Source organism: Geosmithia morbida (genome assembly GCF_012550715.1).
Source record: "Geosmithia morbida isolate 1262 chromosome Unknown scaffold_2, whole genome shotgun sequence".
Classification (NCBI taxonomy): domain Eukaryota; kingdom Fungi; phylum Ascomycota; class Sordariomycetes; order Hypocreales; family Bionectriaceae; genus Geosmithia; species Geosmithia morbida.
In genome coordinates, this window is record NW_023336189.1 from 870,640 (window position 1) to 885,394 (window position 14,755).

At 52.1% G+C, this 14,755-nt stretch overlaps 3 protein-coding genes across 3 annotated transcripts; 2 read left to right on the forward strand and 1 right to left on the reverse strand.

The window, feature by feature from the left end:
* Positions 1-7,659: 7,659 nt before the first annotated feature.
* Positions 7,660-8,502, forward strand: GMORB2_3912 (uncharacterized protein; the record flags this gene model as incomplete). The annotated part of the gene is made up of 1 exon (XM_035465888.1): positions 7,660-8,502. One exon carries the CDS (start codon positions 7,660-7,662, stop codon positions 8,500-8,502), a length of 843 nt encoding a protein of 280 aa, XP_035323725.1.
* A 1,613-nt stretch (positions 8,503-10,115) lies between these two features.
* GMORB2_3913 (uncharacterized protein) lies at positions 10,116-11,113 on the reverse strand (the record flags this gene model as incomplete). The annotated part of the gene is made up of 2 exons (XM_035465889.1): positions 10,116-10,789; positions 10,873-11,113. The coding sequence occupies 2 exons, from the start codon at positions 11,111-11,113 to the stop codon at positions 10,116-10,118; spliced, it is 915 nt and encodes a 304-aa protein (XP_035323726.1).
* Positions 11,114-11,357: 244 nt separating this feature from the next.
* GMORB2_3914 (isoleucyl-tRNA synthetase) lies at positions 11,358-14,374 on the forward strand (the record flags this gene model as incomplete). The annotated part of the gene is made up of 3 exons (XM_035465890.1): positions 11,358-11,407; positions 11,481-13,817; positions 13,888-14,374. 3 exons carry the CDS (start codon positions 11,358-11,360, stop codon positions 14,372-14,374), a joined length of 2,874 nt encoding a protein of 957 aa, XP_035323727.1.
* Between the last annotated feature and the right edge of the window lie 381 nt (positions 14,375-14,755).

Sequence of the window (14,755 nt, forward strand, 5' to 3'; positions counted from 1 at the left end):
CCATGCTGAGCATCATCATTTCATTTTCGGAAGGGGTCCCCCTGTCTGTTTTTTTTTTCCCCTCTATTTTGATACTTGCTCACGTATACACTCACACACACACCCCCCCTCCCTCACCGCTGGATCGACTCATCTTGCTCAAAATCCCTGCCTCTTGTATGATTTTTTTTTTAAAGGTCGACGATAATTTGCGCCCGTGAATACACGCACAATAATTCTTATTTTTTTTGGTTTTTATTTTTTGCTTTTACCCCAACAAAGTCTTTTCTTCTTCTTCTTTCTTCTTCTTCCATGGCTTGTTCTTCGTCATTGAATCTTTTCTTCTTTTTCTTTCTAATCTTCTGACCGCCTGTACTCGTAATGTGGAGTGTGATAACGTACTTTGATAGTGGTATGATATTCTTAGTAGTGATAAAAAGGTTTGAATGCTCTGATAGATTGCGTGCTTCGCATACCGATCTACCAAATATTTGACATCATCATATTTCGACAACCTGTTTACATGTAATCCATACTTTTTCACGTCGTCACCACGTAGTCCTATATTGCACATTGCACCAGCATGGCAATACATCACCACATGATGCTCGGTCAAGCGAGGGGAACATGGTCAGTCGTGCCAAACCATTGGTCAAGGGCCGAGGACGACAACCATCACACACAAACTGGACATCCCTGCAGCAATCACTTGCCGCATGACCACTTGATCGGAGAAGAAGTCCCCAAGCTAACAACGGGAGCGAGGTGTGTCGAGACGGAAGGCTCGGCGCAACGGGAATGGCAGGCAGCACTAGTCGTAACTTATCATCGTACTCGTAGACTCCAATTAGTTGGCAACGAGGACGGGTCGAGCATGAGCCGATACGGAGAGGAGGGATGGTGATCGTACTTCGTGATCCATCTTTTACCCCGTTTTCCATGACGTTGAGCTGCTGCAACTAACTCGTGCAAGTAAGTGATTGGGTAAAGTAACGGCAGATGATATTATTATCTATCCCTCCTCTCTCAAGTGGGTGTAATAATAGATGATAGCAATAACAGCAAACAGCAAACTGTACAAGGACCAACATGTTTGATTCCCCCCCCCGCTGCCGATCATCTTTCTTTGCTTTTTTTCTTTCTTTTCTTCTTCTTCTTCCTCTTCCTCATTTTCATTACTTCAAGCCACACCACTAACACGCAGGATTAGTTTGCATATCTACATGTAAGCTGCAAACGAAATGTATAACATGCTAGCCATTATAATTGTCTTGTCTACTCCTATGCATCCTTCCATGACTGGAATCCTTTGTGCATATATGTATGTACGAGGGTCACACGATGCATGCCCTGTACCCGTATACCCAAAGTCCACCACTCATACGTTGAACAATTATATACAGACAGCATCACTTATCATGGATGTTCGGTCCCCTTTAGTCTGTATGTGTATGTGTTGATCGATGATGTCAAGTCTAGTTTCACAAGGAAAAATCAAGGGTAAGAGAAAGAGAGAGAGAGTTCCACCACCCCCCTCCCCCTCCCCCCCCCCTTGGCTGTCCACCGCCTCATCCCCCCCCCAAAGAAATAGAGCAAAGTGACAACTACAGCTTCTCATTGGCAATGAGCATCTAGAGCCCATTTGCTCGGACGTGTTCTTTTCGCCACCCCCTGTTTTTTTTCTTCTTCTTTTCTTATTTATGACACGCGACAAGGCGAAGGATGCATATGATGCATATGACTACGAGTAATCTCTACTTATGGCATTCTTGTCCGTGGAGATGGCACACACACACACACACACATACTTACCCTTGATTTTTTACGTAGCCACTGTACGAGTACGAGTGCGAGTAATAATACTAGTTGTATGTGTTACGAAATTATTGCCGGTGCGTTCTTACTCTGTAATATTCGCAGATGGTATTGATTCGTTTACGATGTAGGGAAAGACAACCCTATTCAAGGATCCTTCCTTCCCTTGTTCAAAAGTGGAAGAGGGAAGAACGAGTCACGTTGGGCTTGTCGCTTGTACACACACACCCCTCCCCCACACCTTCTCCGAGTTTTTCTCCTTCTTTTCGCACTCACTTCAATGACGATGTTATGGAGATGGAAACTGAGATTTTGAGAGATTTTTCTTTTCCTTTACCGCCTGTCAGAGAACGGTTCCCGTCAGACTGGATGAAAGTGGGGATTTCTTTCTTCTCTCTGGAATAGTTTTCCTCTTCCTCTCTACCGGGGGCGATTAGATACATTGAAAATCTGGCAATCGGGGGGGCAGATACTAATCAAACTAATGCCATGTTCATCTCATAAGCGTTCATAGGGGCATGCGAGTGCTCGTACTACTGGTAGTGTGAGTATGGCCTGTACGAGTATTAATAGTGTCACTGAGAAAAGAAAAAAAAAAAAGAAGAAAAAGAGAGAGGATGCAGTCTACATGTACATGTAGACGAGCGGTATTACTAAAATGGAAGCAAAGCAACATTGTCCCTATGCATCGTTCCCGTGCATCAACACCCAATGCCATGGATGTTTCTTTTCCCATTATGGTCATGACAACGAGATCCGTGCGTATGTGTGGATGTGTGACTCATCCCTTGACAGCAAAGTCCCTGGCACCTGTCATTCTGACCCTCCGTACATGACCGTCTCACTTGGTACTGATATCTTGGGGACCCAAAGTCGTCATGTCGGTGAAGTGAAGTATGTAAATATATTAAAGAAGTTAAAAGATAAAAATAAAAGAGGACACATACGACATTCTGGCACTTTCGTTGATTACTGGTCCCTGAAATCTCTGAGCAGACTCCCACGGGGGAATACGGAGTTACACGTATCACGAACGATATTATACTACGAGTATATATGTAATCTGTATATATAATACCGTTAGCCTATTCTTCCACTACGGAGTCACCCCGAGCATCACTCGTAGTCTCGTAAAATACAAGTAAAGGAGGGAAAAGGGGCAGGCAGATGATGCCAATGATGCGTCTACAACCCCCTTTTCTGAATCGCCTTCCCCACCGATCCAATGTGCCGGTTCGACTCGAAACGCGGTCTGCGTGTGGTGACCCTGAGCATGCGAGCTTCGGTGTGCATTAGTACGGAGTAGTAGAGTGCAGACTTGGTGAGAGGACCGACTCATAATATCGTGTACTCGTAAAGGACAGGACAGTGTACTCGTATAGAGCAATACAGAGAGCATGATATGCGGCATCTGGCATTCACCCCGTATCAATGCTCGTATATCATGTAACGACGAGCATGTTCACCCGGGCAGAGCCCTACAACGTATAACATCAATATCGTCCCCAACATTTCTTTGCGTCACCGAAGGGCACAGAGAAGGTGATAAGAACAATGAGACCTGACAATATTCCAATCTTCGCTCACCTGTGTTATCACCTCCCATACTTGACCCTACAAGGGGGGGGAGGCGAAGAAAAGGCGAAGAATAGTGCAGAGAGACCTAAGGGCCAGGGCAGAACAATCTACACACCCCACCCCCCCCCCCCCGCCTCTTTCCCTCCCCCCCTGCTACAGGTCTGAGCGCCCCCTTCACCCTTGCGGCGTGACGTGTGCCACGAGGAAACCATGGCAGAAGCCCAACGCCCAGACCAGAAAGAAAAAGAAAATATAGAACCCACGATGGCTTCAGGGATATTTTCCCAGTATCGGACACCCCGTGCATTCGACCGAAAATTCTTTTCCGCCTTCTATTTTTTTCCTCCTCTCTTCTTCTTTCCTCGCCACCTAATTTCCCAATCTTCCGGGTCCCATCACTGACGTCCGTGTGCCCAATCCCCACGATGATGTACTCCGACCCTCCCCTCAACCTCTTTGTAAGGGAGGGGAGATCAGAATAAAATGAAATAGAGATTATCCCATGGTTTTTGTTTTCTTTCCTTCTTTCATTTACTTTCCCTCAGCCCCGTCAAGAGGATGGAAAGGATGAGGGAGAGAAAAGGAAAAAAGAAAAAAAAATAAGCCATTCACAGACAGTGTAATTCATCATTACTCGTTTTGTGCACGCAGAAACTGCGTGATACTGGCTGGACATGACCCCTTTTCCCTTTCTTGGGTATACGGGATGTTCCGTCACTCTTGGCGTCGGCATTGGACCACGGGTTCCTGACTATTATTGTCGTAGGCTATGTATTACTCGTACGAGTAATACGGGTATATTGGTCTCTTGGCCTTTTTTTTTTTTAGAAGAAGAAGAAAGAAGACGTTGTGCACTACGGGTACCTTGTACTAGTGTTCAATCGAAGATTATGGTCGCATATCATAGTGTCGGCTCTCATTTGAGACAGGCAATAGTACAAGAGAGTATGATTGACTCGTACGAGTGGCCCTATGTACGGGCATGGAGTCGCGGGCAGACACGCCAGGGTCTTGAACCGCTCCCTAAACCTCGTACGTCGTACATGTATACTTCGTCTTGCCCGACGGCTTTCGCCGCTCACATGGACATTGCCATAGATTGAATCGCATTTTACATTACTCCGTATTACTCCGTACAGAACAAAGGCCTTACCGATATGGAGCACCAATATGGAGTGAGCATGAGGACGAGGGAATACTTGTATGGACAACGAATACGGATAGGAATGACACCTTTCCGTCATCGTGGCTTGCTCTTCCCGTCTATTGCTGCTAAGTGGTAATACATGCTGTATATCTGTGTAGATGCAAGCATTGTTAGCAGAAACTGTTACTACGGATACATGTACGAGTAGTACGACGAGTATTACGATATGCGTCTGATCCTACCGTGTATATAGGGTATTTCATGATACGCGTGATGTCCGTCGTATTTCCTCTCACTCACCATGGGATTCGCACACAAGTCTCTGTCCATCGACTATTGCTCCGAACACGCATATGATGCTCTTATATTGACCCATGTTGATCGATACGGAGCAAGGTCACGGAGCAACGTCTTAGCCGCAGGGTACTACATATTCCATTTCGTCGCACTGCTCCGGTCACACACGGAATGGTTGGTTACCCATCTTTTGGTCATCGACCTGGATATACTGCTGCTACTCGCACACCGTAGTACAGAGCCCCCAGCTTCACTTTCGAGTCCCAATCAACATGGCTGTACCAAATCAGATACCCCCACGTCGTCAGTCGCGGACAGTCCCAATCGATGGGACAGTCTTCTTCCTGTATCTTCCCTCGGGGCCTCGGCATATCCTTGCTACATCGTCATCAGATGACCACCGACCTCCAGGAACACAGCTGGTCTAAGAAGCCTGCCGATACCATTGGCGTCGCCGTACAGGTAGCAACCCCCCGGGTTGGCAAATTTGAATCCTTCGGAGTCCGTACTCATAGTCCGCATCACATTCAGTCGTCATGTCGCGAAGCGCACGTCTGCTCCGCATCTCGCGTCAGACTTTATTGGATCTTGTTAGCCGTCATCCTCCTGATGGTTCGATCCGGCAACTCTCAAGAGTTCAGACCAATCGATACTCGTACTACTCCTACCTGTGAACCGTATTCTGGTCACTTTCTCCCCCATGGTAATAGTCTGGTGATACGCGGTTGGGAGGGAGAGAGAGTTTCTCTTTTATCGCTCAAGTTTCGAATTCCGCACGATGCCCGCTCATCGACGTCACTGGAGTTTTCCTGCTCCGTAATATTATAATACGATATGTGGATTTGTCACTCGAGTCTCTTGGTCCCGTCACTTTCCGTGCTCCTTCTCCGTACTGGTCCTCCTCCGGCTGATGGGGCCTGGTTCCCTTGATACCGTAAATGGATGTGCCCGCATGATCGTCACCGTAAGATTATTATTCCTATCCAACTTCGATCGAGATCGTCACCGTCAACGACATTGACGATATCCTCGTGATGGAGTATCAAATGCTAGCAGTGCTGATTCGAACACATCGAGTATGCAGCGCGAACGGCCGAGATAATCTGGTATTGACGCGACTCAATACCACGCTCCCGTCTCTCGTCGAGGCTCCTCCTCGCGAGACCCCCCTGCGCATGAACAGACGGGGTAATATACCTACGTGTATGCACGCCTCTGAGCAATGCAAACTGTTATAATAACCGTCAAATAATCTTTCCCTGTCAATGCTACCAAGGTAATAATGCTGCTACCTGGCAAGACGGAGGACTCCATCTTGCCCTGCCCGCACGATTGACGTAAATATGGGTATCTTAGTCTAGTATGGATAAATCCTAACTCGTACGAGTATAGTGTTGAACGCAAGTCGTACGAGATATATAGACAACCCCCCTTCCACCCCTTCCCGCCCCCTCCCCCCCCCAATCAGCAAAAGAAGCTCTGACGAAATAGAACCGATGAAGAGAGAGTAAAAACATGTCGTGATTGCAATTGCTCTCCTCATCGCTTCGAACGGGAAAACCCATGTGGGCCGGGCATCTTCTTTGATCGTCGTGACGGGGCACCGGTGGAAAGGATGGACTTCTCCGTTGCGGGAACATGGTAATCTGTACTTGCACTGTAAATCTCTGGTGCGAACGATCAAGCCTAACCTCGTAGATTGACTACTCTAGTAAAGGAGCTTTGAAGTGCAAAGTGGCATCAGCAATTGCGCAAAACCTCGCCGTCGTCGTCAAAGATTGTCTGGGCCGTCGGATAATAGTAGCTGTGACCTACTTTGGCTCTCTGATTGGCGCGTGTAAGCTGAGGGATCAAAGCGCCCTTTTATCTCGGCAACAATGCGTAGGGCCGTCGTCTTCGCACATGTCAATCTTTCCATGATCATCAACCTCACTTTCGACACTTTTGCACCCACCCCTTCTTTCGACTACAATCTCGCAACGATGAGCTGCTGCACCGCCATATCCCGAGACCAACAGGAGGAATAGCAAAGGCTGAGACAGCAACTTGAGGAAGAGCAGCGACGCCGAGAAGTCGCAGAGCGACGCCGAGAGGAAGAGCAACGACGCCGGGAAGAAGAGCAACGACGCCGGGAGGAAGAGCAGCAACAACGGTGCGGCATGCCCTAGTGCAGCTTGGTATGACTCCTAATGGCACTATATAACCCGCATGTCTGCTAGCAACATCAAGACCAGGATCTCGATGGATATTTGTCTTCCGTCCATAGCCTCAACGTCAGCCTCGGACGCCTTGTTCCTACAATAGCGAAATCACGACCCCAGACACTATCAGAGGGAGAAAAGTCTAATGCAACAACATCTAGCCCAACAAGCATTGTAGGGAAACATCATCCGCATAAGATACGCGTATGGCCCGATATTGATAATATGTGTCGGCAATCATTTCTCCGCATACAGGACGCTCTTGGCCATCGCCGGGCCTTCCCGTCTATTCTCAGCATGCGTGCTGTGGGTAGGGAGATTGAGGAAGAACTCCCTTCCGAATTCTTAGGGCCGGAATCGCTCCTTAACGAGAGGAAGACGTCCTAATTTATCCGCACAACTCTTTTAGATACCCTTTCGGAGGATCCTCAACGCATACTTTGAAAGCTAGTGGCCAGCAGAAGAAAGTCTTGTTTGACAACTTTACCTCGGGATGGGGGAAGGGTTCGATGCTGTCCCCGGTCCCGAGCGGAGATGATAATGAGCTTGAGCCTCAGGTTCCTCCGACTTTCAGACCGCCAAAAAAAAATCAGGCCCTCTTGTACCTAGGGATGCCTACGCGGCCTTATGCACGGCGAAGAGATGGACGCTAGTTGCCCCAATCTCCTATTGCATATACAAGCAGTACGGCGTGATTCCTGGCGGGTGTCGATCAAGCATGCGTTGACACCAGATGAGCTTCGCGAACTAGTGCAGCTACAGCTCCTATCCAACGCCGAGCAGGACTGCGACTGCCTAGCAGAGCAAGGTCTAGCAGGCGCAATTGGCTGTCTTCTCAAGATTATCGTTACGGGGTACGTATGTACATTTATGGCTAAGGAGGTGAAGGAGTGGAACAGTTATCGGTTGCTACGCGAGGTCAGCGTGTACGAGAGTCTTACAGAGCAGCAGGGATCCACGATACCAGTATGCCTCGGCATGGTACCGCCACTCCTGCCATATGTCGTGGGTGATGGCATGCTCGCAACGCATATGCTTCCGATGTCGTATGCGGGTCTAGGACTGCACGTCCAGGCTGCTCAGCGAGTCGCCAAGATAGGTCGTGTGAACCTCGAGCGCGGGTCAGAGCGCACTCTTCAGGAAGTCAAAGCCTACGGTCTCGTAGATAGAGACGACATAAGCGATGGCAACTTGACTTGGAACCGCGAGCTGCAACGTGTCATGAAGATGGATTTCGACCACGCCTCGGTCAGCCGGTCCGACACGCTCAGCCCAGCTAGCAGGACGAGCCCGGCAACGAGCCTCGGAGGCTCCCGCGGCTCTATAGAGCTTCCGACCGGCATCAAGGCGAGACGGGCTAACGGCAGGAGGGCATCGGATGATGGCGAGCGTGATCGAAGCCCCCCTGAGCTACTGAGAAACGCTGGGCGGTCTGACGCCTTCATCGCTAGTCTTCTGATCGACGCGATCATGTGGTGGCAGTGAATTGGGGGGCTCGCCTCGCAGCTTGTTTTCCCTTTGCTTCTCGCTGTTGTTGTTTTCATGCTTTCCTGCTGCTCTTCACTCCTCTGCCTTGTTTTCCTCTAATTATATTGAGTCCAGGCAGAAGGCGTGACCAGAGCCGTAGAGAAGAATGAGGAGGTGATGGCACTACGATAAAAAGAGAGAGGACAGCCTCGGTGGCACTGAACGTAGTCGTGTAAATGAGTACTTTTATTTTATTCTGTTAGGATGCCGATTTCGTGACCGTGGCGGTCTCAAGAGTGCAGTAACGAAGTCAAGGCGTGAAGGAGATGAGGAGCTTCAAGGAGTCGCTCGAAAACACACCGCAACCACGGGGTTTGGCTATGGGTATAGATGATACTTTTTTTTTCCGGAAAAATAAAATAAAATGATAAAATAAAAGAGAACATTCAAATGATTTCCTGAAGAATATAATCGAAAATCAATTGTACAGGAGTGGGGTAAAAGGGGTGTGAAAGCCTTGACAGTGTAATCAACGGCCGACTTCCTTTCCGGCGACTCGTAGGGAATGGAACGGGCAGTAATACGGATTAGTCCCAGGCTCAGATTATCGTGACTGACGTGGACTTTGTTCTTCAACGTCGATCGGTGCCGATTATACCGTGGGAATAGTGAGCTTCGGATAGCTCGTAGCAATGTGGATGCATGATTACCAAGGTCTTGCTCCGAATTCGTGGCTGAGCAAAGAGGCAGCAATTGGCGTGGTGCAAGATCATCCCCCCCCCCTCCCCCCCGGATATAAATACTCTGTAGTCATCAATCATCTGCTGCTCGAGTCCATTCCTCTGCCGCTGCGGGCGTTGTATTATATCTCAGGTCAAGACAGTAATACCACATCTGTATTATACAGTATTATAATCTGCACATGTGCGAGGATATCCCTCCCTCTCTTTTGCGTCGTCGTTGTCAATATCAACGCCTCCGCCTAACGTTGGCCTGGATCCTTAGATTAGACACCGCGTAAACGGTATTATTCGGTGTGATATCACATACGATATTTATCACTGCGACCAGTACGAATAATACCTGTGGTGAGCCGTCCGTTCACCTGCATCTCTGTCTTGGCCATTTTCTAACAAGACACCATTTCCCAACTCGGACCTATCGACCGGCCGTGTGTTTGGCATCGTCACTCGTACGAGATGTATTTACCGTACGATGCCGCTCTCCCCTCCATCGCGGCACACCCCTCCCCACACCCCCATATCGTCTTGAAACCAACCTTGTTATCGTCGTCGTCGTCGTCGTCGTCGTCGTCGTCGTCGTTGCTATGTCCTGCAGTCTCGTGTATATCTGTTACACGTGAAACCTTGGGTGCGGGGAAAAGAAAAGAAAAGACCAGAGGAAGGGAAAGGGACCCTATTTTCCTTTCTGGTTAACCACCACTGCTGATCGCAGTCCATATTACACGCCCTCGAAAACTCGCGCAGCCAACAACCCCATATGCATAGCATGAGGGGGGGAAGGGGCGTGGTCCTCCCTGCAAATGACAACCTTGTACGATGGGAACTTGTACGTAAGACGCACACTCCTCTCTTGGCTGGCTCTCGGTGGGGATGCTCCCTCCCTCCCCATCACGGCACTGCCTCCCCCACAGGCATCTGCGTCGACGCGATCCAGTTTTCCATGCTTGCCTGTCCAGCATTGGAGCGTGCAGCGGCAGCTCTCCCACCACCGCCGGCAGTCCTCTGACCGGTGCTGCCGCGGCCGCCGTCCCTCCTGCGTACAACCAGACACAAGACGCGCCCGTAGATGGCGAACCCCTCGTACGAGACGTCCATGGCCATATTCTTCTTCTCGTCGTCGTCGTCGTCGTTGTCGTCGCCCTCTCCTCGACCGGGTGGCGCGTCTGCCCGGCCCCTGTCTCTGCGACGTTTCGGCGGGGGCGAAGACGACCCCGTATCGGTGTCGGATGCTGCTGCCAAGTCGACCGCCGAGGCGTCGTCGTCGCCGGCTGCAGCTGCAGAAGCACTATTTCTGCGACGCTTGGCTCCACGCCCCGCGGTGGTTTCCGGTATGTTCGCCAAGCGAATGTCGTCCTCTCCGTCGCTCTCTTGCCGTATTGCTGTCGTTGCCGTTGCCGAGACCGAGGCGTCCACATCGACGGGATGATCGTCGGTCTCGCCAGTCAGTTTATTTGCGTTTGACTGGATGCGCCGAGGCGCTTTGTCGTGAAAGTGCTTATGCTTGGCCAGGATCGAGTGTCGCGTGTTGGTCTCGGTTAGGAAGATGGACACTTCAAAGTCATCTGCGCCGTTGTCGGTCCTCACAATCAGTTATGCTTTTGAGAGTTTGCGTGCGACTGATGAACCGGGGGGAAGAAAACAGTACCTGTGATGACCGTGTCCTTTATGCTCTTCGCCTTGCTAGACGTCTTCTTCCTGGCCGCCCTCTCCTGCTCCTCGCGCAGCTTGGGAAGCACCCACGGCCGCACGCTCTCGATGACCCGCGGGAGTATGGGGTTGCGCGGGTTCAGCAGCCACGACTGCACCAAGGAAGGGTTGTCGAGGTAGATGCGACATTCCAGGACGGAATATTTGGATATTCGCAGATAGCGACGTACAGGAGCCATTATCTGTCTGTGTGCGTGTGTGTAGTTGCGCAGTTGAGCAGGTGTGTTGGATGATCGTGCAATATGGAATTAGTAGTCGTAGTAGTGATGTAACTGCTCGATCCCCTTTCAGCCTTGCAGGTCTTAGCGCCTCGGATATACTAAGAAATGTAGCACCATCAAAATCACTTGTCCTTTAAAACCACCTCTACAAACTGAACCCCCCCCCCCCTCCGCAGCCATCTGGCATGGTCCTCTCACGACAATGTCAAAGTCGTGGAAGTCGACTCTGAAGCTGCCCACGTCGACATTTCCGTAAGTCACCCTCCACCTCCCGTCCTTCTCCCCAAAAGCCCCCAGGACTGGGCTCTCTGACAGAGAAGCCTAGTGCTCGGCCGAACCCCAAGTTCCAGCAGCAATACCTCCAACAATGCACCGATGACCTCTACGCGTGGCAATCGACTCAGCGAAAAAATGATGACGACCCCTTTGTCCTTCACGATGGCCCCCCCTACGCCAATGGCCCCCTTCACATCGGCCACTCCATCAACAAGATCCTCAAGGACATGATTGTACGCAACCAGGTGCAGAGGGGCAGGCGCGTCGTATACCGTCCGGGATGGGACTGCCACGGCCTCCCAATAGAGATGAAGGCTCTGGGGACGGGTAACGGCAAGGGGATGAGCCCCGTCAAGATCCGCGACCAGGCCAAGCGCCTCGCGTCCAAGACTGTCACCGACCAGCTCAAGGGCTTCAAGTCTTTTGGCGTCATGTCCGATTGGGACGCCAGGTGGACTACAATGGACCACGCCTACGAGATGAGGCAGCTGCGCGTCTTCCAGAAGCTCGTCCGTCACGGGCTCATCTACAGAAAGCACAAGCCCGTCTACTGGTCCACGTCGACGCGCACCGCTCTCGCAGAGGCCGAGCTCGAGTACAGGGACGACCACCAGTCGCTCGCAGCCTACGTCAAGTACTTGATCGAGGAGGGAGCTTCGGCAGTCCCCGGGCTGGAGAAGCTCCAGGGTCCCCTCTACGCCGCCATCTGGACTACCACGCCCTGGACCCTACCCGCCAACAAGGTTATCGCCGTTCACAACGACATCAGGTACTCGGTGCTCCAGCTGGATGGTTACGGTGTCCTTGTCGCCGGGACGCTTATCGATGCTGTCAAGAAGTTTGCCCCCGATGCTGCTGTCGTGGCCGAGGATATCCCCGGCTCCAGCTTGGTTGGTCTGCGGTACCGGAACAAGCTGAGGGGCAGCTCTGCCCCGACGCAGCCCATCATCCACGCCGATTTTGTGACGGCCGATTCTGGCACAGGCCTCGTCCACGTCGCCCCCGGTCACGGCCAGGATGACTACGAGGCGTGCGCGCAGATCGGCATCGAGGCTTTCGCCCCCATCGACGATGATGGCCACTTCACTGCCGAGGCCTTCCCCGAAGATCCGGAGAGGCTCACCTCGGCTCCGACCATCCTGGACGGAGGCAGCCAGGCTGTTCTGGACATTGTCGCCGACGACGTGATCGGGACCGAGACCCTACGACACAAGTACCCGTACGACTGGAGGACCAAGCAACCCGTCGTGACCAGGGCCACGGCCCAATGGTTTGCTGACGTGGGAAGCATCAAGGACGACGCGCTCCAGGCCCTCAGGAAGGTCCGGTTTGTGCCCAAGAGCGGCCGCAACCGTCTGGAGAACTTCATCAAGGGCCGCAGTGAGTGGTGTATATCACGCCAGCGATCGTGGGGGGTGCCCATCCCTGCGCTGTACGATGCCGACGGCGACTCCGTCATGACGGAAGACTCCATCGAGCACATCATCGGCGTCATGCAGCAGCGCACCTCCCAGGCCTGGTTCTCCGATGCCCCCGACGAGCCCGCGTGGATCCCCGCCTCGCTGCGGCAGCGGGGAAAGACGTACCGTCGCGGCACCGACACAATGGACGTGTGGTTTGACAGCGGTAGCAGCTGGACCGAGACTGCCGGTCCGGCAGACGTGTACCTTGAGGGCAGCGACCAGCACCGCGGGTGGTTCCAGTCCAGCCTACTCACGTACGTGGCCGAGCAAAAGGCCGACGGCAAGACCGGTACCGCCATCGACGCACCCTTCAAGACTCTCATCACACACGGCTTCACCCTCGACGACCACGGTAAGAAGATGTCCAAGTCGCTCGGTAATACCTTGGCGCCCAGCCAGGTCATGGACGGCACTCTCCTCCCACCCCTGAAGACCAAGGGCAAAGGCCCCCCAAAGGCGGATGCGCTGGGTGCCGACGCACTCAGGCTCTGGGTCGCCATGACGGACTTCACAAAGGACATGCTCATCGGACCCTCGGTCCTGCAGCCCGTGCACAGCTCGCTCATCAAGTACAGGACCACGCTCAAGATGCTGGTCGGGTCTCTGCACCAGTCCAGCCGGCAGGCCCCGCTCACAAAGCTGGACCAGATTGCCCTCATGCAGCTGCAGGACACCATGGACAAGGTGAGCGAGGCCTACCGCGACTTTGAGTTCTACCAGGGTGTGCAGATCATCAATCGCTGGCTCGCGAACGACCTGTCCGCCTTCTACCTCGAGTGTCTCAAGGACAGGCTGTACTGCGGCGATGGCGGAGGTGTCATCGAGCCCATCTTCACCGGCTTCCTGCGCATGCTGGCACCGATTACGCCTAACCTCGTCGAGGAAGCCTGGGCGCATCGCCCGCAGTGGATGATGGAAGACGGGTAAGCTCTCAACAGGTCCCCCTTGCCCCCCACCCAAGGGGTATTCGTGACATACTGACAACCGTCACAGATCTTCCATCAGCCCTGCTCGCCAGCTCTACGATGCACCCCTCACCCAGTCAGAGCGACTTGACCGAGACCCCACGCAGCTACGACAAGACTGGGACGTCCTCTCTACCGTCCGAGACGCCGTCAAACTGGCTCTCGAGAGCGCACGCGAGGACAAGCACGTCGGAAGTTCGCTCCAGTGTTCCGTCATAGTCAATATCGATGGTGCCGAGCATGTGTCTGACTGCCTGACCCGGTACGCAGACGAGCTCGAGGACATATTTGTCGTGTCGTCTGTTGCCGTCAACCCGGAGCAGCAGCAGCAGCAGCAGCAGCAGCAGCCTGCCTGGTCCTACGAGCAGGCGATTATCCGGGACAGCTGGAGTGGCAAGGTGACGGTCCTACCGCCTGTCGATCACAAGTGTTCTAGGTGTTGGAGGTATATGGCTGCCGAGGAGGAGGGGTTGTGTACCCGCTGTGATGAGGTTGTGGGTGCCCTCGACTCTTAGGGAGAGAGGCAAGGAGGCGGCATCTTCTGTATATTATCAACTTCATCGGAAATCTAGATGTATCAATTGTAGAATATTATTGTACGAAAAAGAGAGTTAAAAAGAGGATTGATATAGTACATGTAGATCAACTACAAGCGCGTGTATCTCTCGATGCTGACAGGAACGTTCATTATTAATACAAGGACAGAGCGCATGACCTCAGAGAGTCTGTACCCCCCACGTACTAACCCACGCGTGTCGCGGTAAATGACGGGTCTAGACCTGAACCATCATTTTGATGCTGCCTAGGGTACATGTACGTCACGCATTATCCCTTTCTAACCTTCTTTTTCCACACCACCACCCAATCTCTCCCTCTCAACCACGGTTACTTCATCT